The 26,429-nt window shown below is 38.5% G+C and overlaps 1 protein-coding gene across 2 annotated transcripts in view; it reads left to right on the plus strand.

The window, feature by feature from the left end:
* EXOC4 (exocyst complex component 4) overlaps window positions 1-26,429 on the plus strand; it is a 698,176-nt gene that overhangs the window by 16,590 nt on the left and 655,157 nt on the right. For both annotated transcript variants that reach the window (XM_032483367.1, XM_032483368.1), the window contains exons 2-3: window positions 4,803-4,992; window positions 15,209-15,403. In XM_032483367.1, coding sequence (XP_032339258.1) covers window positions 4,803-4,992; window positions 15,209-15,403 — 385 coding nt within the window. The remainder of the gene's footprint in view (window positions 1-4,802; window positions 4,993-15,208; window positions 15,404-26,429) is intronic.

Consider the following 26,429-nt stretch of genomic DNA (forward strand, 5'->3'; position numbering starts at 1 on the left):
AGTTGCTTTACCTCTCTGTTCCTCTGATTTCTTATTTGTAAAAAGTGCAGTGATGCTGCCTTACCAGACCAGTTTTAGTATTGCTTTAGACTGTGTGCAAAATAACCACTGCGTTGTCTGGTGTATAAAGTAGACACTCAGTAATTTATATCATGTGCCTCACTTGCAGCGTCCCTTCCCAAGGTGTTGAGCACAGGGATGCATGTATGTTTGTGCATTTGGTTTTAAAATTTCTCAAGTATAGGATGAGAGCTTCTCAGGAATTACTGTCAGCGGGATCTTGGATAATTTTTGGACTCAATATTTACAAAAATACTATGTCATTTAAGGCTACGTTATTAGAAATATAGTGCCCATATTATGGGATATAAAACCTTTTCCTGCGTGGACTGGTCACACCATATGTTGTGTCGGTTCTGAGTACCACGTCTTGAAAGGCAGGATAGGGAACCTTTTAAGAGCCAAAGTATCCAGATTGGAGGCCTGGCTCTAGTACTTAAAAGTTCTCGAACACACAGCTCAGTCTCTTCATGTGTAAAAAGGGCGAACAGTGGACCTAGTTCACAAGGTTGTTGCAGGAACAAATGAATTATTATGTGTAAACCACTTAGACTAGTGCAGGTATGTAGTAAGTCATATATGGGTGTTACCGTTTTCAAGGGGACTGGAAGAAATTAGCAAGGATGATGGGCTGCATGGAAACCATGTTGTGGAAGAAACAACTGAAGAAATTGGAGGTGTTGAACCTGAGAAGAAAGAAGTATTGAGAGTCCTTTACCATTTAAAGTGAAACTTTATGGAAGAGGGAATAGACTCACTGAAAAAGGTGGAACTAGGATCCGTGGGTAGACATTACAAAGAGGCTGATTTTATTTTATTTAAATGAAAGGCTTTGTAACAAGTTGAGCTGTTCAGAATTGCAGTGAAAGGCTCTGTGAGCTCGTGAGCTTTCCCTGGAACAGAGGCTTAGAAGGCTGAAGAGAGGTTCCTGACCTGGCTGGTGGGGTAAGCTGGATGACACAATTTCTCCCCTACCCTGCTATCAGTTCAGGTCAAGTGTCCTGGCTACAAGTGGGATAGTCCTGCACTGAAATCTGCTGGGTTTTTGTAGCACATGGGGGAACTTTCTCCCTAGAATTAATCTGCTCTTACTGCCTATCATTCTTTCATTTTGCAAATATTTATCGTGGTCTCACTTTGCAGAAAAGGAAACAGGTTGGAAATGAATCTTTGTTTATTGTCTACTCTTGCTTGACACCGTGCAGTCCCTGGAGGAACCCAATGAATTCGGTTCCCTGGGAGGGTTGTGTTTTGAAGTTCCTGTGAGCAGAACACTGGTGCCTGTTTTAGACAGTCTTTGTCGAGAATGTGTGTTTGACATGTTTGGATGTTTGGAAGATAGAGATAATACCTCCCTCCAGAGCAAAAGGCAGGCAGTATTTACCGTCCAGTATAAGAGATTCAGTTTTCTAAGCTCAGATTTCATCTGCAGGCATTCACTTGGGCCCATCTGCCTGATGCCCATGGGACTTGGAGGCAAGGAGAACTGTTACAAATAGGCTGATGCTCCTGCTGCTTGCTGTGCTATGAATAATTAAATCCTTAGCTTCCGACCCAGGTTTTGTGACTTCTACAAACATCCATGACACTGTGGCAGGCTAACTTGTTAGCTTGTAAGTAGGATAAAATCTCAGAGTCTTCACAGTTCTTGACGTTAAGGAGAGGAGTAAGGTGAAAGAGAGGTCGAAACCCAGGCCCAGGGCCAAATGATCTAGTGTTTGGGGTTGATGGAATCTGAACCTTTTGTCTCCAAAGGGTGTCATTTCCATGACATTTGGGAAAACTGCCACTGCCTGGACCGCTGTAAATACTGCTGTTGTAACAGTGACAGCCAGCCACCATCGCCAGTGCTATTGATAGGCTGGGCTTTGTCTGATCTCATTTAATTCTCAGCTACAACCCTGTAAGGAAGGTATACTTACTACCCGCATTGTATAGGTGAGCAAAATGAGATACCCTGACCAAGGTCATATGGGCAGTAAATGGGGGAGCCAAGGTTCTAGTCTAGGCATTTCGGTTCAAGAGCCCATGACTCTATCAGTTAGGAGTGTAATCTTTTTTTTTTTAATTTTAAAAATTATTTTTTTTTAATGAAGGTACTGGGGATTGAACCCAGGACCTCGTGCATGCTAAGCACACATTCTGCCACTGAGCCATTACCCACCCGTTGGGAGCATAATCTAAAAACAGACGGTACTACCCCTTACCCTCATTGTGAGGTGGGGCAAATTAATGTACCCTCTTCAAATCTTAGCTGCTTCATCTGTAAAAAGCAGAGGAAGGATGCTAACAGGACCTGCTCCAGTGGGCTGTTCTGAGGACTAACCATCTATAAAATGTGCAGCCTCTCTAGATGTTAGTGGCTATTATTATCACTGCTTTTCTTTTCTCTAATTACAAAACCCCCAAACCTTTTAACAGTTTTGTTCTCTCAGAGTTCTCTAATGTAAGTATTTTTGACTAAAGGCAAAATGTCACTCAGCCCAGTTTACATCAGGAGGGTGAATTTCATATGTGGGGCAAACATGGCTCAGGCGATTTCCTTATATAAATATTGTCTCTGAAAATGAAAATAGGAGCTGAAACCCACCCCTTATAGCCCCGATTTACTATGTCATCTTCATTTTAGTAACCCTTTCTGTTTTCTGAATAATTCCTAATGCGGTAGTAATATGTTACAGTGACAGGTGATGCCCAAGAAGGTGTCCTGTCTTTCAGCCTGACATTTTCCTTAATGGTAGTTGTGGTAGTTGATATAAACAGTGTGACTGTTGGGCATGTTTCTTTCCACAAATGGCGGTGGAGAGGAAATTATGCAAAGCATCATAAAGATGGCAGACTGATCCACTGTAGCTTTGAAAAGTCTGTGGCTGTTTGCTGTGACAAGGGGGAAATAGAGTTAAGTATCTAGGAATTCTTCCCTTTGGGACTGTTGATAAATTGAAGTTATTTGATAATTTGAAGTTATTTTCTAATTGTGCTTTACTTAAGATCAATAGCCTGGAAGGTTTCAGATGAAAAGAGCAAAGTTTTGTGTTGTAGAAACAACAGGAAGGCATGCTTAGCCACCTAGGACCCAAATATTGCAAGTAATATTGGTAGGTCCATCCTTGAAACCAGACTCCCCCTAAGTTTGCTACTCTGATTACCTGTATTACTCAAATGCTTGTGTGGTATTTTCTACCTGAAATTAAGCTTGGTGATGGCCTGGTATAGGCTCACCAGTTGACAGAGGTGGGCACGGGACCTGGCATGGTAAAGGCCTTCCTTCAAGTCTTGGGGTTCCCACTGCATTGCCTTTCTGAGTGTACCCTGCAGTCCTTCATTGAATTTCTGTCCCCACCCTCCCCACCTCCATTTCATGCTGGACCCCATCTCTTGACTACCCTAACACATTTAGAGAATTCTTTCTAGAGGTTAGATTGCAGTCAGAGACTGGCCTGCTGAATCCCCCTCTAAATTGAAAATGAAGTTTTATATATTATGTGACTCACAAATTAAGATCTTTTACTCTAAATGACAGTTTGGAGAAGACTGTTCTACAGTATTTTGCCAGCAAAAATCTAAAAGTGGATATGTGATTGATTCACTGACAGACCATCTCTGAAAGCAGTTCTAATGATGGACTTATAATTGATTACATCCATCACTGAGAGCCTAAACTACCCCCTCCCTAAATTAAAAAAGATAAATGAAACAAAGTACGCTGAATGTATAAGCTGACAAATCCGAGGGAATTTAATGAAACTCTAAATTACCGCAGCCAACAGATAAGAGAAAAAGGTTTCTTTGTTACTGATTATAACACTAAATTAAAAAAAAATTATCCAAGAAAGATAAAGGAGGAAACAAAGATCTGTGGCCCATGTATCAAACTAAGTTATTGAAAGATTTTTAATAAGTATCTATCTCATCCCCTGCTTATTGTTGATTAGTATCAGTCTTGTTAGTACTGTTGGAAGAATGGTAAATGCAGGGGCTGTCTTGTAGTATAGCTGATATTATTGCCGTTGTAGTGGGTTTTAGAATTACTGTGACCTGATTTCCAGGCCGCTGGGGGCTCTGTACCAAATTCAGGTCATTTGAATGAACTGTTTGCAAAGTGGTTCCTCAGCATAGGAGCAGTTTTATAGTGTTTGGCTGTACATAAAAAGAAGACCAAGTGAAAGTGACTTAAGAAATGGGTATTTATTATCTTCCCAGAAGAAGTCTAGAGATAAGGCAGCTGACTGTTGGCTGCTTCCATGGCCCAATGACGTAATGGCGGTAGCTGGCATTTCTCTTGGCTTTCCCTTCCAGGGTTGTAAGATGGCTAACTTGTTTGAGTATCTTAGCTTCGTATAACCAGACCCAGTGTTGGGAAAATGGGCCTGCTTCCCCTGCAAGAAAACTCTTCCTAGAAGTCCTTAGGTCTCATTGGCCAGACCTCTCACTGGTAAGGGGACTGGAAATACTAGGATTCACTCAAACGAATTGAAACCTGCCCAGACTCTTGCCAAGTTCATGTTGCCTGGTACCTGACTATGCCAAGGGGAAAAGTGAAGGGACAGACTTCTTGGATCAACCACCAATAAATCCACTTAGATTGCTACTGGAATTGACTATATGGGTGGTTTTGTATTTTCTCTTAGTAACTTGTTTCATTTCCTGGTTAGATGCATGTGCTCTCATTGACTACCTCATCTTTCTTCTACTTTCTGGTTTTAAATTTGACTCAGCTTGATACATTCTGTCTTGACCAGGACCCTGTCTACCAGTGATGATGTTGAGGACAGAGAAAACGAGAAGGGGCGGCTGGAAGAAGCCTATGAGAAGTGTGACCGCGACCTGGATGAACTGATCGTGCAGCACTACACAGAATTGACCACAGCCATTCGCACGTACCAGAGCATCACTGAGCGCATCACTAACTCCCGAAACAAAATAAAGCAGGTGAGCCTCCGTGCCTCTGATGTCTGGTGATGGTCGCACCTTCAGTTAGTCCAGGGGTTGTAGCTTGGGGAGGTGCCTTGGCAGTGGTAATGGCCTTAACGATTGATTCAGACTGATGCTTTTCAAGAGTTCTGCAGGTGAAGAGGAAGACTGTGGGTATCTTGGCCTTGCTGTTTTTCTCCCCTATGTCTGATCTTTGGTTTCTGCCATTACTTTCCCCTGCAGTGTGATGGGACACAGAGGAGATGGCTTCACCTTGAGGTAAACCTGAAAGGGAAGCTGTTTTAAGACTCCAGGGCCTCTTACTGTTGGAGGCTCTCATTATAGTGTATTAGATGGATTTAAAGGGCCCACGTCACACATTTTGTATGTGTGTATATTGCTGTAGTAGTTGAAAATGTGTAAAAAAAAAAAAATGGTTTTGAGTATGTCATCCCCATTTGAAGTTGTGGTTTCTCTGCCATCCTGGTACATTCTTGGTAATTATAGTGAAGAAAATCTAATTTACAAGTTATTTAAACATATAGTGGAATATTTATAAATACTGAAATTCTTGAATATCATTCTTTAGTAGGGACAATCATGTATTAGTTTTTATTTTGTGACTGTCTTTCATATCTTGGAGCTGTTCCTTGTCTCTTTCACTCTTTTTCTTTCTCCCTTCCCTCTTCCTCCCCTCTCTTCCCTCTTGTTGGTCCCGTCCTTCTTTCCTTCCTTCCTTCTTCACCTCCTTCCTTCTGTGGTTGGTCTTTGAAAACCTGTTGGTTCCTGAGTGCCACATCTTTAGCTCCTAAAGGATAAAGTGGGTTCATGAGAGGTATTTTTATTTTTGGCCAAGGGATGCACTAATTGAATAAAGGTTACGTAATGTCACATCATAGTTACATGGTTCTTGGCTGTGTATTTCGAGGGTCACTCCTTTAACACCTGGTATTACTGCTGTCTGATAAATAACAATTGCTACCACTTACTGAGCACTGATTCCTTGCCAGGCATGATGATGTCTGTTCCTCAGTTGGCAAACTTAGGATCTGAACCCTGGTCTCTGCTCTGAGGTCCTTGCTGCTGGGTTTCAGACATCTGGAAAACAGTATTCCCCCACTTTGGTGTAAATGAGACATTCTGCAGAACCCCAACATACCACTCCCCTCTTGTTTGGGGCGAGAGCTGCAGAGCCCCATGCTTGGTCCCCTCCTTAGCACTCAGCAGCTGACCTTCAAGCACCTCTGTGGCCAGAGCACTGCATAGACTATTTGCAGCACTGCCCTGTGCTAGTCGATTGGTTAAGGCATTTTCTGGACGGTACCTGCCTGGTAATGGCTGTGCTTGTGGTATCCTCACGTTTTCTTCCCTGCCTTCTAACCCTTACATTACAATCTGGTAAGCAGATATGTAAGTTACTCTTGTAAGAAGGCTGTTACAAGATTCAGCCTTTAAGAGTATAGTTCCACAACTAGGAGACTCTTAACCTTTTTTAAAGCAATGTGCTGGCCTCTTTCTATTTTAAAGTTAACTGGGCGTTATCAAAGGCAGTACTATAATTCTTAGCCTTTACAAATGGTGAGTTCATCCTATGGATTTATCTGTGAAACTAGGTAAAGCTATAGATCAGCTGCTGTAGATTTCAAGTAAACTGTAGTCCATTTTGACCCAATATACTAAGCTTGAGAGGGGACAGAAAATGAACGTATACAGCTGCTGACCTTCTGGCTCTGCCTCGGGTAATCACAGTAAGGGTGAAGGACCTTTTGGTATTTGTGTTTTCCGATTAGTCTGCTTGACTGGAAAGACTTTGTCCTAATCTCAAGGGAAGCACTGCAGTGGTTTCTGCCTTCATTCCCTATCACTCTTGAGTCGATAGCATCTTTGCCCAAACAAAGAGTGTTTGCTGGCACTGAAAAAGAGAGTCTCATCTTGATGGTTTCACATTTGTTTTAGCAGCCACAGTCTTTTCACCCTCCTCATTTTTAAGGATGCCCGAGTTTTCAGCAAAAGGAAACAATGAAAAAGAAAGCTTTTTGTTTACTATATCAGACAGTTGTCAAGAAAGTAAATGTCACAAAACTGTTATGAATTAGCTTCAATATTGGCAAGAGAAAGAAAAGGGTAAATTTCTTTTCAGAAAAGCCTTTAATTGATAAAGGGGAGAAGAAAGATACTAGGGAAAAGTGAAGGTGAATTTTTCATTGTATAATTTGATAATTTTGTACTGTTAAAGTCCATTTCTGTTTTTTTTTCTTTTGAGTTATAGTGAAAGTCCATTTCTTATTGCCAAGGAACCACTGTTTCTTCACTGATCTTTCCATGTCATTTTTGGGTTTTAATTGCACTTTCGATTATATACAAAATATAAGTACGTATATTTCTAAATTAAAAATGGGGAGGAGTCAATAATCATTGGATGACATTATTTCAGAGCCAAGGAAGTTGTTGAGAATGTGTAGATCTGAGTTGAAATTTTCTTCCTGCTTTCTGTCAAAGAATGTAATGAGTCATTCAACAAATAGTTGTTGAGTGCCAGCTGTGTGCCTGGTGCTGTCCTAGGTGCTGAACTTTTAGATTTCCATATAATGGAAAATATCAGTCCTTGTCCTTGTGGAGCTTACATGCTAGTGGGAGGAGAGAGGAAAACAAGTGGAATTTAGCAACATTGATTTAGTCTCTGTGTAAGAAGTGTCTGTTTTGTGCTGAGCTTTGCTCTAGGTTTTGGGGTATAGAGGTGAATTAAACAGACAAAAATGCCTGTCCTTGTGGAGTTTATATTCTAGTCAAGGGAGACAGGCTATAAATTAATAGATAAGTAAAAGAGGGCATAACAGATGGTAAGAAATGCTGCACTGGGGAAAAAAAGGCAAGGAAAAAGAATAGGGAGTTTTGAATAGAGAGGTCAGGAAAGGCTTCACTGTGGTTACATTTGAGCCAACACCTGAAGGAGCTGAGGGAGAGTCTGGAAAAGCACCTCAGGAAGAAGGAATATCAGGTACAGAAAGATCCTGAAGCAAGAACAGGGTTGGAATTTGGGGGAAGCAGCAAGGAGGACAGGGGGCTGGAGCACAGAGGGAAGTGGGGAGAGTGGCCAGAGAGGAGTGCGGGGAAGAGGAGGTGTGGCAGAGGGAGAAGGTGATGTGGGGTCTTGATCCCTGTAAGGACTTTGATTTTGACTCTGGGTATGATGGGAAATGGTGGTGAGGTTTTGAGCCCAAGAATGACATGTGGTGTCTAACATTTTAAAAGGGCTATTCTAGCTGCTATAATGAGAATAGATTTTAGTGGGGGCCAGGGCAGACGAGAGATATTCATATTTGTGCTTTGTTACCTTTAAAAGCTTGAACACAAAACTATTCACATTTCCCATTTTGGTATGTGTATTTGGAATTTGTTTCATGGACGGGTTTATGTTATATTGGCAGAATCTACGTCCTTGAGAATAATATGAGCTGACAGATGAATCTGACTCTTCCCAGATGTTCCGAACTTCTTGACACCAGTCAAGTCCAATTGGCATTTTTTCTAGACTAAAAAAATATGTGCAAATAAAACACCATGTACAATTGATCAGGTCAGTTATGTGGATAACAAGCAAAATACTTGGGCTATCCTATTACTGTTGAATACAGATGAGATGTTACGTTAGAAAACTTCAGAATCCGTTGGTTCCGTCAGTGTGTCTCATAATAATGACTGGTATTGCAGCAGCACCACCAAAATAGGTGAATATGAGTGGATACAAGTTGGAGGCTTTGGCTGTACAGGTGATGCTTCTTGGTAGTATTTGATTTTGAGTGTTTCTTCCATCCTGTACTAGGTAGATGAGATGACATTAGATTTCTTTAAAGATACTAAGTATCCATCTAATGCTTATTATAGAAGCAGGTAGGCTGAAGGGAAAACATAGATGCTCGTCTCTGTTGTGATGTGTGCATAAACCCTTTACATTTTGCCCTGATTTTGGCACTTCTTTTGGTGCTAGATCAAGCTCTTAAGTCATTTTTCTTGCCTATAATTGGAAATAACTATATGTGATGATTGAAGAATTCATTAGGGCTTAATTCTTGAGTAATACAACATCCATTACTTAACATTTAACTCAGATAGTGTTGTGACTTTGTATATGAAAATATACCTTGAGCAGTAGAATTAGAATGAAGAATAACCTTAATATAAAAAAAAAAGTCAGAGTTGAACAACATGGTTTTGGTAAGAAGTTATTTAAGTCCGGATATAAGATAGAAAATCCTAGCTGCTTGTATAAGAAAGGGGAAAAAGCCCAGAAATGGACATGTGAAACTGAGAGCAATGATGAGACACTGTAGTTGAAAATCTGAGCAGTAGTCTGGAGTGCCGTGATGCGGTCACAAGAACTATGAGGAAATCTTTTCATCAAGTTTAACTGTATCTGAATTTGTGTACTGTATCCAGACTCTGCAACTCAGAAGGAAAGCACTGCCTTTGGAAAGGGTTGAGTGGAACCTCTCAGGGAATTTAAGACCTTAGAATGGAAGCTAAAAAACTAAGGGGCAAAAAGCACAGGAAATAGAAGTTTGAGGGTAATTTAAAAATGATCCATAGCTTTAAAGGGCTTTTAAACCAAACATGGAGTAGTGTTTCTGAAGTTCATTCTCTCTAGGCACTTTCTATATATAAGCCTATGGGGGAAAAAAAAAAAGTGTGTTGGTCACGTGTTTAGGATACCCATGAAAAATGCTTATATGTAGATTTATTTTGACTACAAAAAAAGAGAAAATATGGTATTTTGTACTTTTAGAATTAATGTTGGTTGTTACATTAATTTTCATTTACCATCCCTTGCATATGGGGAACTGTACAGGCTATTTCTAGTGTACAGTTTTTGATGAGGTGCTTGCACATTGATAGTGCTTTATTACAGATAATACGCACACTCAAAGGCATTCTCCTCCTCCCCTTGTCTTATCCTTGATCAAGTTCAATGCTTTTCTGATTTTACAACTTTAGAGTTAAGGCCTCCACCACCTGCCCTGTGCCTCCATCAGCATCCTCCTCTGTCAAATGCTCCCACAGTGTTATTCAGAGGCCCCCCGTTCATTTCCCTCTCTTGATACTTCCCAAGGCAGAGTTGCTGAAGTCTGTTTCCCTGCTTTCTGCATCATCTCCCGTATCCATTCACGATGACCTCTTGGGCCCTGTGTGCCTTACTCTCTCTTTTTAAAGTCACCAATTAAAAAGTCTCTAATTAGACTAACTTGTTTATTGAAGTTCATTTTTATTGAAACTGATATTCTTTTTTTAAACAACTTTATTGTCATATAAATTCTGTACAGTAAACTACACATATTTCAGATGTACAATTTGATGAATTTTGATAGATGTATACACTCAGGAAACCACCACCACAATCAAGATAGCTAACATTTCCATCACTCCCCAAGAGGTGAAAATTCCAAACTCCCAATTTATCTTTTCCCACCTTCTTTACCTGCTGCTAACCATAAGTCTGTTCTCTATGTCTGTGAGTCTTGAAACGGAAATTTTTACTATTGCTGAACAGGTGATTAGGAGCAACTGAAGTTGCTAGAATTCTTAGGAAGCAAAGGAAACTTGGGTTTGAGGAAGGATTTCTTGGGTTTTGATGTCATGATTTGAAAAGCTTGACTCTTCATGAATTTATTTAAGGAAGAAACAATAATGTAACTTTTCAATCTTAATTATGCTGATAAATTAAGTAGAATGTAATTAAGATGCTGTCACTGCATTTCTAAAAGAACAGGCATTTGAGAAGTAAAGGTTTAGGTGTAAGCTGGTACCCTTCTTACATATTCATTAATGGATATACTCCTGTTTCTCTCCAACCTGTTTTAAAAATCATATTTGTTGAGCTATAGCTTACATATAATAAAATGCATTATTTTTTAGAGTACAGTTCAATGCAGTGAGTTTTGGCAAATGTATGTATCCTTGAGTGTGTTACCATCACCCCAGAGAGTTCCCTTCTGCTTTGCAGGCAATACCCCCCACCCCATCCAGCTCCAAACAGCTGCTGATTTTAAGCCTGTCTATTACTCTACATTCTTTTTGCCTGTTCTAGAACTTCATACAATATATACTCTTTTATGTCTGACAACTTTTGCTCAGCACATGATTCTTCATGTTTCTTCTTTTACTGCTGGCTAGTGTCCCCCCCGACCCCAAGCTTTAAAAGAACATTTCTTCATAACTCTGACTTTCTAATCAAAAAGCCGAAGGCCCAGGGCAAATTAGTATTAAAAGTTCTTGTAGCTTCTTAGGTCTGTAGCTTTGGCTGAACTCAGTTGAGGGAATAATTTTGTTGTGTTTGTTTTCCACACATCCTGATGCCATCTTCCCGACCCCCAAATACACACAGAAATTCTATCTTCCTTTTCATTTTCCTTCCATGTAGTAAACAAAAAGGGGTGAGTGGATTACATTGTATATATCCTAGTGTGAAATGCCATAGTGGTCTTTTTCCAATTAGAAAGGAGTTTGCCAAGCTTTCCTGACACTCTAAGTTTATCTCCCACTCTCTTGATCAGGAGCCTAGTTGGGAGTTGTATGACATAAAATGTATTTTAAACTGTTTGCATAGTAACCATTAAACACACGGGATAAAGCTGAGAAGTAAAGAACCAAGGTGATAGGAGAAGAATATCAGAAATCAGATTCTGATAGATTTTAACCAAGATTTGAAATAGAATGGATTTAATAGCTAGAGTTGTTAACCCAGAGACCAGGAACTCCAAGAAGATCGAGGAATGACCTTGAGAAATGTGTTTAAAAAATCATATAAAACCACAAATGCTGATTAAAAACTAGCACTCTCCTGTCTCATTCTACCCAGTTCCAATTCCAACACCTCAAAGGCATGGACTTAAACTCTTTTAGTTGTTTTTTCAACCAGCTATTTGTATTTCTAAGTAATATGTTTATACTATTTTTCTTGATTTTTCTGTTTTAGACATTGTATATGAACTTCCAGTTATGCCCCCTGCCTCCTCTTTTCCCCACCCCACCTCATCATCTTCCTTCATCCTCTCTGTGTAGTTGTATCCTGGTTTCTGGTTAAATAGCCTGTGCTCATTTTACTATAACAACATAAATATGTGCATCTAAGCCATCTAACATACTCTTTCTGCTCGTACCATTTTGTTATTTGCCTTGGAGTTAATGACTGAAGAATGCCATTGCCTTTCTTCTGCATCAGTTTACCCCTTCCCTGGATCTTGTGTTTTTTCTCTTCTATTTTTCTCTTGTATTGATGGAGTACCTTCTTCAGTAGCTTGCTGAGATATGGTGCATATAAGGTTTATTTTTTTGAGAGTTCGCATGTCTGAAAATGTCTTTATTCTGTCCTCACACTTGATTGATAGTTTTCCTCAGAAAGAATTCTCTCTTAGGAATAATGTGTCTTCAAAATCAGTTGTCTTGTAGGTTTTAGTGTTGCTGTTGAGAAAATCTGATGTATTCTGATTCATAATCCTTGGTATGTATGGCCTGTGGCTGCGCACCCCCCCCCCCCCCCCCCACCCCGCTTTGAAAGCTTTTAAGATCGTCTCTACGTCCTTGTGTTCTTATGGTGTCAGGATCATGTGCCCTGGCTTGGGTCTTTTTTCACTTCATGATCTTGAACACTTGGTCTGCCTTTTGAATCTGAAAATTCATGTCTTTTACTCTGGGAAATTTTCTTTTCTTTTATTCTTTTTCTCCACTGTCTCATTTTTCCTCCCCTGGAATTCTTAGCAAGTGTTGGACCTCTTCAGTCAGTCCCCTCCTATGTCCTATTTTCCTTGTTTTTTGCTTTTTGGAGTTTTAAATTTCCTCAAAGATTTCTTCTAACTTTAGTATTGAATTTTTTTTTCTATCACATATTTAATTTCCAAGAACTGCTTTTCATTCTCTGATATTTTTATAGCATCTTACTCTTGTTTCATTGATGTAAGACCTTCTTCTTTTCCCTAAGGGATATTAGAGCTTTTAAAAATTTCTTTTTCCTGCTTAGTTTCTGTCCCCCCACACCCCTCAGCACTTTTTTGTTTGTGTTGATGTCTATCTTTCCTTAATACAGGCTTTCCTTGACTGTATGGTGATTCTTGGCTAACTCATTGGATGGAGGGAGGTGTCCTACAAAGCTGATGGGAAGCTCAGAGCAGGTAGTGGGGCTTGTCTAGTGGTGATGGGGCAGAGGGACCTGACAGTTGCCTTGGTGAAACCTCAAATAGCACTATCGATAGATCTTTCCACTTGGTTGTTCTTTTCCCAGGGAAAAGCCATAAGTTTCCTGTGTTGGGGCTCAAAGTCAAGCTGAGTATTATCAGAGCAAACCTTGGAAGGAGGTTGAGGATGCAGAGCAGGCTGACTTACCTTGACTTCAGCTTCCTGCTGTCCAGTGCCTCACACCCTCCTTTGGGATGTATCTGGCATTTCCTGGTCCAGATTCTAATTCAGTTTCTTCCAGTTATAAACCTCCTATTTTTGGCCAACGTTGAGGGGAGGGAGTTGCATGTTTGTGTGGTTGGATGAAGGCTCCAAAATAAACACTTAACATTTTAACCCTGTATTCTTGCCTTCAGCGTTCTTGGTGCCTCCCTTTCAGTGTTAGCAAATCCCACTCAATGTCATCTGTCTTCTTGCCAGCTTCCAAGATTTTCTTGCCGTCTTTGCTGTCCCCTCATCTCTGTTCTCTCTTTTCTTGATGTTTTATGCTAAAAATAAATAATTTTGCCATCTCTTTGGTGGGACTGCAGAAGGAGTAGAGGTAACTAGAACCTTCTTCAACAGATTTTCCAAGGGGTCTGTGACCCCCCCAAAAAAAGCTAATAATCATTCTGCTATGCTTATCAAGAGAGATGACAAAGTCCCTTTGTTCAGTCCTCTTTTCATATTGAAGAGTTTGATAAAACTGTTTTAGGTATTGTCTTAAAGTTGTAGGATTAGATTAGATGCTTTCCCGAGATGTCTTCTAATTTTAGCATTCTATCTTCATATTTTCCATGTTTGTTGGAAAAACGTTGAAATTTAGTTTTATAATCACCAAAAATATAGCATCGTGCACCACCACACCAAATACTGTAGAAGAAGACAGATTTTCAATTCTTAAAAACAATGGTAGACTTTCTAGGGTGATGGAAATGTCCTATATATTGAGGAAGGTTTGGGTTACACATGTGTCTGTGTTTGCTAAAACTTGTTACATGGGACACTTGATATATTCATGTATAAATTTTACCTCAAACAAAAAGCAACAAAACTAAACAACTATGAATTTCTAATTTAAATAAAAATATATGTAGAAGAACGTCAAAAGTATGTGAAAGTAGTTCTGTGAATTGTGAAAGCTCATGATTCTCTTTATTTTTTCATGTTATAAAATTAAAAAACCCACCAATTATGTTATTGTAATCTAGATTTTCACATAATGTGTGTTCAGTGGCTTGAAATAATCTAAAGGATTAAAAATAAAATTGAAAGTACAAAAATTTTGGATTATTTTAATCAAAAAAGCAAATTAAAGTAAAAATAAGCAAAAAAATTTTTTTTAAATTAGGGTGGATAAAGAAAATGTTCTTATCATGTACGTTATGACTACCCTCTCCTTCTGGTTTTTCAAGCTGTACCTATGCTGGTCACCAAACTGCAGATCTGTGAGAATGCCTGCAGTTGTCTTATTCACTATTTAAAAAGCAAAATACATGACAAATTTTTTGGTGTGTCCTTAATTCTCTTGATTTGGGGATGATCTCTGAATGTATCTTCTCTCTTCTGGAAACTGGGCTTGTCTTCATTTTGGTCAGGTGAAATGAAGGCCCAGTTCCTTGGTTGTAAACTTGAGCTGAAGTTACAGATCTCAAAGGATAGACCCAGTGACCTGTCAGCTGAATAGGAAATATGCCAGGAAGAATGGGGATATCAGTCATTCCCTTTTAGAGGTATTAACATCAGGGTGGAATTTCTTCTTTTCAAAGTGCTTTATATTGTGAGTAGTTTTATCTAGACAAACTCAAAGGTGGGACCAGAGAGAAAATACAGACACAGAAATGGTGACGTACTTAGGTGAGTCTGTCAGAACCAGGATTAGAATTTTGCAGGCAGACCAATGAAAGGGAGTGAGTGGGAACTAGGAACTGATCCTTACAGCAGTACCAGTGAAGCATCCAAACAGATGATGGGTTTAGGCTGGAGAGACTTGGGACTGACCCAGGATTGTAACTGTGTTACGTTGTAGGTGAAAGAGAATCTGCTTTCATGCAAGATGCTGTTGCACTGCAAACGAGATGAGCTTCGGAAATTGTGGATTGAAGGGATTGAACATAAGCATGTCCTGAACCTGCTGGATGAAATTGAGAACATCAAGCAAGTGCCTCAGAAGCTGGAACAGTGCATGGCCAGCAAGCACTATCTCAGTGCCACCGACATGCTGGTAAGAGCACAGCATGCGCTCGTGGGCATTTCTGCTAAGACAGAAGAGCCTTCTTTTGTTCTCTGAATTTTGTAATTCATGAAGCACATTACAAATTGCCCTCTTGGGGTTCAGGAGCCCTTGCAGGTGAGGCCTGGCTGGTTCTCCTCCTAATTTCAGTGTTTCAAATGGTAGGAGATTATTATTTACATATTGTCTGCCTTTAGAACATTGGCAAGAAGTGTAATGGTGAAGGTACTTAAGTCATGATGGAATGATAATGGGAGGTTTTTTTTTTTTTTTTTTTAAGCTTCAGAGGAAGATAGTGAATCCCATTTTGAAGAATGAAATCTGCACAAGAGAGAACTTTAGGAGATTTATAAACTCGATGTTCTACAAATTCTTTGGAAGGAATTTTAACATTAGGGCTTTGTTTTTTCCTTTAAATTGATAAGAAAGAAAATAATTTTGGGGGAATAATTCTGGAAGTAACTTTGTCAGGCAGGAGTACTCCATAGCCTAGCCTTCAGTCTCTGTCTTAGTCCATTCTGGTACTTCGTGAATTAGAAATGAAAATTCAGAGATGGTTGCAGCTGGTGGTGCATGTGGCTGAGTGTCAAGAAGATGAATAAAAAGTAAAAATACACATCTTGCTCCCTAAAAACCCTAACTTTCCCAGGGCCTGTGGCTCTCTTAGAGAGGCCTGCTGTGTCTGCTACCTCTTTGCACACAAACTCTTCCACTCCCTTCTCGGAGTTGACTGGGGACCACGGAAACTCTTGGTAGCAAATGGACTGGATTTGGATTTTCTTTTCCGCAATAGGTGAACGTCCCTCATCTTTGTTTCAACAAATTAGATTAGCTGTAACACAGGGAAAAAAAACCCGGAGAGGAATTAATGGGAGAAAAACAGGTTAGGTCCTCTAAGTGGTTCTAATTTATTCTGACTTTCAAGAATGATTTTGCTCTAAGTCTGCCATAAGAAGCTTTTAAGGAAATTTGGTAACTAGGAGGGGAGATGTGTCATCGTACTTCATCATCTGTTAAAACCTGGTTATGTGATAGTGAATAGTCAGTTTCCACAGTGGAAGGAGATTAATAATGATCTGTTCTTCGGAGCAGCAAAATAGTTGGTTATTTTCAGTATCTTTGTTGTGGCATCTTCCTTAATGACTAGAATGTCTGACAAAAAAATTAGTCACCTCTTAGCTTTACTGTTGGTTTATGTGTTAGGAAGGCATGTAGGTGCTAAATTATGAAGATTCAGCAATTAGAGTAGATAAGCTTATATATATATTATATGTGTAGCGTATACGCATTTATTTGAATCATGATTTTTTTGTAGTGGGCCTGCTTTTAAGTAAGTGCCGTATATTAAAAATAGGTTGTTAGAATTTATTTCCATGTTAATTATGTTCATTTTAGGATTTCAGATTTTAGAATTAGCCTTTATTACTTAAGGGCTCATTTAAGAGCTAATCAATAATGAATACTGTTCTTGTTTTTTTTTTTGACTTATTTTCTTAAGGACCTCATTGAATACTTGTTTAAATTCTTGGTGGTAAGTTACAGAAATTCAGTTCTAGCTAGCTTAGGTAGAAGAATTGCTTTATTCAGGTGACCATTCTGCTAAAAGGACAGGGGCATATGTGGAACATCTGTATGTTCTTCATGCAGGTTTTCTTCATTGTTTTACTGTAGACTGCTACTTCTGCATGTGGGTGGGGTTGAGTGGGGAAAAGGGGAAAAGAAGGGTTGTAAGCTGTATCTTGCATCTTTCCAGCTTTGCAGAGGAAAATTATCCTTTTCTTCTAATTGAAAAATATGAGAATAGGATCTAGATTGGGCCAGCTTGGGTACTAGGATTGTCAGTTCTAACTAAAACTATGTTAGTTGAGGGAAGTGGGGGTTCTGGGGGGTTGCCTAGGAAGGAAGACCAGTCACCTCCAGATAAGAGTGAGTGTGAGAGAGAGATTTCCCAGAAATGTATCTTTTTTTCTGTTTGTAGTTCTTTATGTATTCTGGATACTAAGCCTTTATCTGTTAGATGGATTATAAATACCTTTTTCCAGTTAGTGGTATGTCTTTTCATTTATGCTGTCTTTTTTGAATTTTAAAAATTAAAAAAAAATTTGAGATATAGTTGATTTACAATGTTGTGTTAGTTTCAGGTGTACAGCATAGGGATTCAGTTATACATATACATATATATACTTTTTCAGACTCTTTTTTTAAACATATTTTATTGATTTATAATCATTTTACAATGTTGTGTCAAATTCCAGTGTTCAGCACAATTTTTCAGTTATTCATGGACTTATACACACTCATTGTCACATTTTTTTCTCTGTGAGTTACCATAACATTTTGTGTATATTTCCCTGTGCTATACAGTGTAGTCTATTCTACAATTTTGAAATCCCAGTCTATCCCTTCCCACCCTCCACCCCCCTGGTAACCACAAGTCTGTATTCTCTGTCTGTGAGTCTATTTCTGTCCTTTATTTACGCTTTGTTTTTGTTTGTTTGTTTTTGTTTTTGTTTTTTAGATTCCACATATGAGCGATCTCATATGGTATTTTTCTTTCTCTTTCTGGCTTACTTCACTTAGAATGACATTCTCCAGGAGCATCCATGTTGCTGCAAATGGCATTATGTTGTCGGTTTTTATGGCTGAGTAGTATTCCATTGTATAAATATACCACCTCTTCTTTATCCAGTCACCTGTTGATGGACATTTAGGCTGTTTCCATGTTTTGGCTATTGTAAATAGTGCTGCTATGAACATTGGGGTGCAGGTGTCATCCTGAAGTAGATTTCCTTCTGGATACAAGCCCAGGGGTGGGATTCCTGGGTCATATGGTAAGTCTATTCCTAGTCTTTTGAGGAATCTCTACACTGTTTTCCATAGTGGCTGCACCAAACTGCATTCCCACCAGCAGTGTAGGAGGGTTCCCCTTTCTCCACAGCCTCTCCAGCATTTGTCATTTGTGGATTTTTGAATGACGGCCATTCTGACTGGTGTGAGGTGATACCTCATTGTAGTTTTGATTTGCATTTCTCTGATAATTAGTGATATTGAGCATTTTTTCATGTGCTTTTTGATCATTTGTATGTCTTCCTTGGAGAATTGCTTGTTTAGGTCTTCTGCCCATTTTTGGATTGGGTTGTTTATTTTTTTCTTATTGAGTCGTATGAGCTGCTTATATATTCTGGAGATCAAGCCTTTGTCGGTTTCACTTGCAAAACTTTTCTCCCATTCCGTAGGTTTTCTTCTTGTTTTACTTCTGGTTTCCTTTGCTGTGCAGAAGCTTGTAAGTTTCATTAGGTCCCATTTGTTTATTCTTGCTTTTATTTCTTCTAGGAGAAAATTTTTGAGATGTATGTCAGATAATGTTTTGCCTATGTTTTCCTCTAGGAGGTTTATTGTATCTTGTCTTATGTTTAAGTCTTTAATCCATTTTGAGTTGATTTTTGTATACGGTGTAAGGGAGTGTTCTAGCTTGATTGTTTTACATGCTGCTGTCCAGTTTTCCCAACACCATTTGCTGAAGAGACTGTCTTTATTCCAATGTATATTCTTGCCTCCTTTGTTGAAGATGAGTTGACCAAAAGTTTGTGGGTTCATTTCTGGGCTCTCTATTCTGTTCCATTGGTCTATATGTCTGTTTTGGTACCAATACCATGCTGTCTTGATGACTGTAGCTCTGTAGTATTGTCTGAAGTCTGGGAGAGTTATTCCTCCAGCCTCTTTCTTTCTCTTCAGTAATGCTTTGGCAATTCTAGGTCTTTGATGGTTCCATATGAATTTTATTATGATTTGTTCTAGTTCTGTGAAATATGTCCTGGGTAATTGGATAGGGATTGCATTAAATCTGTAGATTGCCTTGGGCAGTGTGACCATTTTAACAATATTGATTCTTCCAATCCAAGAGCATGGAATATCTTTCCACTTTTTAAAGTCTTCTTTAATTTCCTTCCTCAATGGTTTATAGTTTTCTGTGTATAATTCTTTCACCTCCTTGGTTAGATTTATTCCCAGAGATTTTATTACTTTGGGTGCTATTTTAAAGGGGATTGTTTCTTTACTTTCTTCTTCTGTTGATTTATCGTTAGTGTAAAGAAATGCAACTGATTTTTGAATGTTAATTTTGTAACCTGCTACCTTGCTGAATTCTTCAATCAGCTCTAGTAGCTTTTGTGTGGACCTTTTAGGGTTTTCTATATATAGTAACATGTCATCAGCATATAATGACACTTTTACCTCTTCTTTTCCAATTTGGATCCCTTTTATTTCTTTCTCTTGCCTGACTGCTGTGGCTAGGACTTCCAGGACTATGTTGAATAGGAGTGGTGATAGTGGGCATCCTTGTCTTGTCCCAGATTTTAGTGGGAAGCTTTTGAGTTTTTCACCGTTGAGTACTATGCTGGCTGTAGGTTTGTCATATATAGCTTTTATGATGTTGAGATATGTTCCCTCTATACCCACTTTGGCGAGAGTTTTTATCATAAATGGGTGTTGAATTTTATCAAATGCTTTTTCTGCATCGATTGAGATGATCATGTGGTTTTTGTCCTTTCTCTTGTTGATGTGATGTATTACACTGATTGATTTGCGTATGTTGAACCAGCCTTGTGTCCCTGGGATGAACCCCACTTGGTCATGATGTATAATCTTTTTTATGTGTTGTTGGATTCTATTTGCTAAAATTTTGGTGAGGATTTTGGCGTCTATGTTCATCAGTGATATTGGCCTATAATTCTCTTTTTTTGTAGTGTCTTTGCCTGGTTTTGGTATCAGGGTGATGGTGGCTTCATAGAATGAGTTTGGGAGTATTCCCTCCTTTTCAATCGTCTGGAAGAGTTTGAGAAGGACTGGTATGAGTTCTTCTTCGTATGTTTGGTAGAATTCCCCGGTGAAGCCGTCCGGTCCTGGACTTTTATTTGTAGGGAGGTTTTTAATTGCTATTTCTATTTCCTTTCTAGTGATCGGGTTGTTCAAGTGTTCAGATTCTTCTTGATTCAGTTTTGGTGGACAGTATGTTTCCAGAAACTTGTCCATCTCCTCTAGGTTATCCAGTTTGGTTCCATATAGTTTGTCATAATATTCTCGTATGATATTCTGTATTTCTATTTTGTTTGTTGTAATTTCTCCATTTTCCTTTCTTATTTTGCTAATTTGTGCTCTCTCTTTTTTCTTCTTTGTGAGTTTGGCCAGAGGTTTGTCGATTTTATTTACTTTTTCAAAAAACCAGCTTTTGGTTTGGTTGATTTTTTTCTATGGTCTTGTTAATCTCTATTGTATTTAATTCCTCTCTGATCTTTATTATTTCCTTCCTTCTGCTGCTTTTTGGGGCTTTTTGTTCTTCTTTTTCTAATTCATTCAGGTGGTGGGTTAAATTGTTTCTTTGAGATTGTTCTTCTTTTTTGAGGAAGGCCTGTATCGCTATAAACTTCCCTATTAGCACTGCCTTTGCTGTGTCCCATAGGTTTCGAATGGTTGTGCTTTCATTATCCAGACTCTTGTAAGTTATTACAAGACATTGAATATAGTTCCCTGCGCTATAAAGTAGACCCTTGTCATTATGGTGTCTTTTGTTAAAAAGTTTTACAATTTAATGCAGTAATGCTTTTCATTCTTTTTTTCTTTGTTTTGTGATTTTTATTTTGAGAAACTTTTCCCTAAATCATTGTCATATAAGAGAATCTCCTATATAATTTTCTTTATTTAAAATCTATTTTCATATATGATATGAACTATGGATCTAATTTAATCATCTTTATAAATAGCCACTTGACTCAGACCATTTATTGAATTCATTTCCTACAGATTTATAATTTCCCCTTAGTCACATACCAAGTTTCCACATATGCATGGGTTTGTTTCTGAGCTCTTTATTTTTGTCCAATTGGTCTTGTCTGTATCTGCACCAAAACCATGCTGTTTTAATTACTATAATTTTGTAATATGTCTTGATAGCAGGTAAAGATGTTCTGTCACTTTGCTATTCAGAATTGCTGTGCTATTCTTGGCCTTTTACTCTTCCATATGAACTTTGGTATCAGCTCTGTGAACAAGATATGTCTTTTCATTGACGTCTTCATTTATGTCTTTTATAATGATGCCTTAGTAATGTGTTCCTTAGAGATATTTATGTATGTTTTATTTCTGGCTATCATATTTCTTGTTGCTTTTAAAAACAGTGGCTTTTTATTATAATTTCTAGTTATTAGTCGCTGATATATAGGGATGTGATAGAGTTTTCTCTATTTTATAAATTATAAATTTCCCTGAACCTAATTCTAATGCTGCCTGCTTGGAAAATGATGATTTATTCTTTAAGACTTGTCTCCCATTTCATCAGGTTTCTGAATATCCTGGGTAATTAGATGCTTTTCTCTCTCTTTCTTTTTAAAGAATTGTTACATATTTTGTGGTAAGACTGCTGAATGTGATCAGATGCTTTTCTTTGTTTCCATATGCTGTGTGTATCTCATTGAAATGTAATTGTTTTTGTTAATACGGTAGGTCGTTGAGGGCAGGGGCTGTATCTTACCTATTTCTGTCTGTTTTGTGCTTAGTAGTACATAGTGCGCTGCATACAGTCAGCATTCACAGGTGATTAGCCCAATTGGTAACCATGTAGAAGACTTTAACTTCACTAAACAGAGACAAGGGCATTTCCTCTTTGGAGCTCTGGTCTGGTTTCTCATCTCTGATTTGGGTTTTTTGTTTTGTTTTTTAATGGCAAGGTTCTGTAGTTTCTAACCTTTCCTTTCTGCAGTATTTAAATGAACAACAAAAACCATAATTATAATAATGGCTAATATGTATTAATCCCTCACTGTGTGCTGGTTCCATTTTAAGTATGTTACATTTGTTAAGACATTTACTTCTCACAACAACCCTGTGAGAGGGTAGGTTTCTGATATCCTCCCCAGTTTCTAGATGAGGTAATTGCTTTGCATGACCTGGGGGGGGTGTTTAGCATATCCCAATATACAATAAAGATTTCAAGGTGTGCTCAAAAGGTCAGAAGTATTCTTCAGTTTGGCCTTTCGTATGAGTGAATAGTAAGGTCTGTAATTGCACTTTCATTGGACTTCATATGAGAAAATAATCACATTTCCTTTCCTCATGGTTATGTGCTCTTAGAAGTAAAATCTACTTAAGGCATCTCAAGGGTCCAAATGGAAATCTTCGCTAAAAGACATCAGAGGAAAGTGAAGACAGAACAATGTAGTCTTTCAAAACCCTCTGATTTCCTTGGATTTGTTTATCAGAAGATTTTGCATTTCCATTTTAAGGCAGGTGCAGGTGCCCAGTAATTTAATCCCTACTTAGGTTAATAAAACCAGAGTAAATAAATCAGTGGTGACCCGTGGCTCTTGTCAGCTCCTGCAATTGCTGCTTTACCATCGGACTGGGCTGCTAGCTGTAGACTTGGCTTCTCGATGGGATTTTTATTTCTTTTGATATGATTACCTGAGTATTGCATAAAATAATTAAATTGTCATGACAGGGACTGTCTGCAAATAGACCTGGCCTTTTGTTTCCTTCTTCAAGGTAAACAGCTGCTGTTGGCTTACGAGAAGCTAAAAGTGATCCAACAAGAAGCCTGTATCCGTCACATTGAAATCAGAGACTTGATTAATATTGTAGCCTGTAGCTTTGTGATATGTATGGTTTAAATTAGACCTTTGCAGTCATTGTGCTGGGTTGATGCAAGCACATTAATGACATAATTTCTGGTTGCTGCATCACATTTCTGCAGTCTGTCCTTTGTATTCCACTCACATTAATTGAAGTAATTTTGCCAGTGAAGCGTGTTTCAAACCTCTGCATTTAAATTGAAATTTTAATTCCCTTATTGTCTTGAAAAGACGGCTGAAGATGACTTGTTACAGGTTTCATTATCACTCAAAACACTCCAGCTGCTGATTCTAATATACAATGACTGATTAATTCTGGGAAGAATTATTAATATAAGAATAGCTGCTGCTTCCCAGTGGCACGAGCTAACCAGGAAGGTATTTCATGATAGTTAATATTTTTATGAACTTTTTTTAAGGCGAGTTTGCGTGGAAGTCTGCATCAACCTGAAATTGCACAGATGAGCTTTGAAAACCACTTACCCAAGTTCTGATTTATCAACCCATAGAAGTCAATTCATAATTGCATTCAATCTGTGAAAACCATGCCAGTGAGGAGTTTTGAAGCACTTCAGCTGACAGTCACAAGGCTTGTGACTGAAAGCATTTTTTCATTTCTAAGTCTTCCTGAGATTGTAGAGATTTTGTGTCTGTCGATCATTTTGTCTTTTCTTTTTATACACCTTTTAAAAAAGAATCCTTAGCTGTGTAGTTAAGGATTATTATGGTAATTATAAGAACAACATATTTATGTTAGCTTCCTTCTTCCCAGAGTATCCCAGAGTGCTTTGCTGAGAGAATGGTACGGTGGAATTATTTCACTTACCCTACGAAAATGTGGCCTCGTCAGGGATAAAGAAGTAAAATAGCTATTTAATTGCACAATTTTCTAAGATCCTATAATAAAAATAAGTATATTTGGCATATTTTTAGTCGACCAGATCCTTTGCAGTTGTTGGACAACATTCAAGGTTATGAAGATCAGCTTAGTGTGGCTCAGGTGGACCTGTGCTTTAATCCCAGCTTTGGCTTTGACTAGCTGGATGACTTGGGGCTAATTATTGAGACTTTTTCTGAGATTTGGTATTGAGAATAATCGTTGTTGGAGGGATTAAATGACATATTAAGCTATGCTTGTAAAGTATGCACAGTGTACGTAGTAAGACCTTAGAAATGTGATTTATAATTGATGATTTTTATTGATACTGTAAGAAAGGATATGGTGATTCTCCCATGTTAGACTCTCAAAACTCGGTCTGAAGTGGACTTGTTTTTAGCTGATGAAGGAGTTGAAGCATAGGATAGGCATTTTTGATTCCTTCTTGCCCAACATGAACATATGCCTGAATGGAAGACTACTCCACATTTTATACAGTCAGGGAATTCCTGCAGGCAGTGATAGGATTTTTCTCAGAAAACAAGTTTAATTTGCTGTAACACATACTCAGATGGGTTATCAAGACCCCAAAGTTCTATGCCATATTTTGGGGATTTGGCATGAACAGATTTCAGACTCTGTGTCATCAGTCACCTCTTCAGGCTACATCAAGTATGTGTTCACTGGGTACCCACTGACTGTCTAATTATAAACAATGTGATTTGTTGGTCAACTGTCCAAGATCAGTTTGTTGCAAAATCTAGTCTTAGGTAAGTCGATGTGTTAATCTGTTGGGTATTGTAATTCGATATAAGCCAGTTCACTGTTGGAGGGTGCTTATCAAAAATGTTGATTTTAGTATTTGACTAGTTGATGTTACAGTGTCTTTCTGTCAATGCTTGGGTGGCAGGACCGGTGGACCAATGAGGTTGCGCCTCTTGGTACCAGTAAAACTGTGTCATTAGCAAGTAGACTGATCCTCGTTTCTTGTGTTATGAATGGGCAGGGAAGAGATAGCATCTACTATGAAATGATTCGTGTACAAGTGAGAAAAAAGGGGCCAAAAATGTATATCCCTTTCATCTGGCTTGAAAGTTTCTGAGATCTCACAGGACTCTTTTTTTTTCTCATCATGACTCTGGGAATGGTATTGAGGTAAAAGCACCATAAATATCAGAAGCTGGAACAATCTAGTGAACTTGTGGGACCTAAGCTGAAAGAGGTTCAGTGACTGCAAAAATATTTCAGTGTTCCATATGGATTTCTCTACAACATGATAAAAATATATCAGTTGATTAATAATGAAACAGCCACCAGTAAAGCCCATCTGTTCCTAGTGTAGAAGATTGATTTGAAAGACTGATGCCCATTCTGTACTAATAATTTATCAGGAAAGAGTCTGGCACACATTCTGATAGATGGACAAATGAATGTGACAGTGCTGTTGTTGATTACTTGCGTTTATAGTATGTGTATATGTGAAGCTGGCCTTAACCTTGAAGGAGCTTACATGCTAGTAGGAAGGGAGAGATGATGAAAAAATAAAGCGTCTCATATCACGATCAGTTCAACAAGAAAGGGGTTCCAGGAATACTGGGGGTGGGAGTGGGGTAGTGTTTGCTATTGAAATAGGGTGGTCAGCTGTAGCTGCTTCTTGCTGAGTTTTGGACCCCTGCATTCCCTTGGACACCTACATCTGATTTTCTTGGCAAAAAGATTAAGGAGAAGCTGAAGATAAAGTTGGAAAATGAGTAACCTCAGTTTTTGTGTCTCAGATTAAGTAAATAGCTTTAGTGTGGTAGCATTATTTTTCTCCTAGAGAGTAAGAGGGTACAGGGCTTTGTAGTAACTATTCTTCTTGCTGCTCAGTACCCTTTTAATTTGTTTTTGAAGGCTGGGGTTTTTAAAAGCCACACTGTTTGATAGGCACTGGGTTATTGCAGTAGCTTTTCTTCTCTTTTAGTTGGCTTTTTTTATCTGCTCTTCATTTGCCTCTTTTATTTTAAAGCCAACAGAAATTCTGCTTTAATGCACTAAACCTCATAAGGTTCAGGAATTTTCAGCTGGCTCACTTGGCTGTAGGGCAGTGATTCCCAAACTGCCTATTGGGGAATCCTTCAAGTATTGTAAAGCCCAGGTCACACCCTAAACTGATTACACTGAAATCTCTGGGGGTGGGACACCAGCTTCAGTAATTTTTGGCATTATCCAGCTGATTCTCTTGTTGAGACAAATTTGGAACCCTTGATGTAGGGTATAGCCTGTGCTATGCAATAGATCAAAATGAATTGTCCTTGGTTTCATTTATATATATATACATATAAACATAAAAAGGTAAATTTTGTATTACTATTGTAAATGGAAAACTAGTATCATGTCATAAGTAGACGGTATCCATGAAAAGGAGCATTACAGTATAAAGGAAATAAATATTATTTTTTATATTTTTTTCCTTGGCTTCATTTAACACCAGCTCTTAAGTAGTGGTTGGAAACCAACTATTGTCACATGGTGATAG

The sequence above is a fragment of the Camelus ferus genome, chromosome 7, assembly GCF_009834535.1.
Source record: "Camelus ferus isolate YT-003-E chromosome 7, BCGSAC_Cfer_1.0, whole genome shotgun sequence".
Lineage (NCBI taxonomy): Eukaryota > Metazoa > Chordata > Mammalia > Artiodactyla > Camelidae > Camelus > Camelus ferus.